We start from the raw sequence: 548 nt of genomic DNA on the forward strand, positions 1-548 counted from the left end.
TCATTCATCGCATAATAACTAAAACGGGGAGGGTATTCATAACCATAAGTAATTCAAAAACACATGAGGGAAATTTACAACTATGTTAAAGTTCGAACATAACCACTAAGATATACACAAAAAATCAAAATTCCGTAGTTAATTTTCATTGTAAATGAAAGCTCTACAATTTGAGCAAACGTTTCAAAACTCAGTTTCAAAGAACGAAACATACCCGCCATCGTGAAGCTAGTGGGTTCCTCTTGACTGTAGAACGGCTGCGAACACACTGAAAGAATTGAAGTGCTGGTTACGCACTCTCTGTAAAGGTCTTATCTACGCCTATCACTATTGCCTCAAGTATGTCTGTGTCATCGCATATGCTTGATATGAGAGAATGATAGGTAGATATATACAGCATATACGCACAAAACCATATATAAGGTCTTACAATATATATACGCAAACAAAATAGGTAGGGTTATATGCACATGCAGTTATCCACACAAATAAACATATGGATTGACGTTGAGCAATCGGGAAGAGAGGCACATACATAAAGCATCAAT

The 548-nt window shown here is 36.3% G+C and overlaps 1 protein-coding gene across 1 annotated transcript in view; it reads right to left on the reverse strand.

Moving 5' to 3' along the window:
- The window catches only part of LOC119586462, a gene marked incomplete in the record, with an annotated part of 7,883 nt that extends 7,524 nt beyond the window's left edge, over window positions 1-359 (reverse strand). Inside the window, 1 exon segment of the mRNA XM_037935194.1 lies at window positions 215-359. Within this exon segment, the coding sequence (XP_037791122.1) occupies window positions 215-221 (7 nt within the window).
- Window positions 360-548: the final 189 nt, after the last annotated feature.

Source organism: Penaeus monodon, chromosome 21, assembly GCF_015228065.2.
Source record: "Penaeus monodon isolate SGIC_2016 chromosome 21, NSTDA_Pmon_1, whole genome shotgun sequence".
Lineage (NCBI taxonomy): Eukaryota > Metazoa > Arthropoda > Malacostraca > Decapoda > Penaeidae > Penaeus > Penaeus monodon.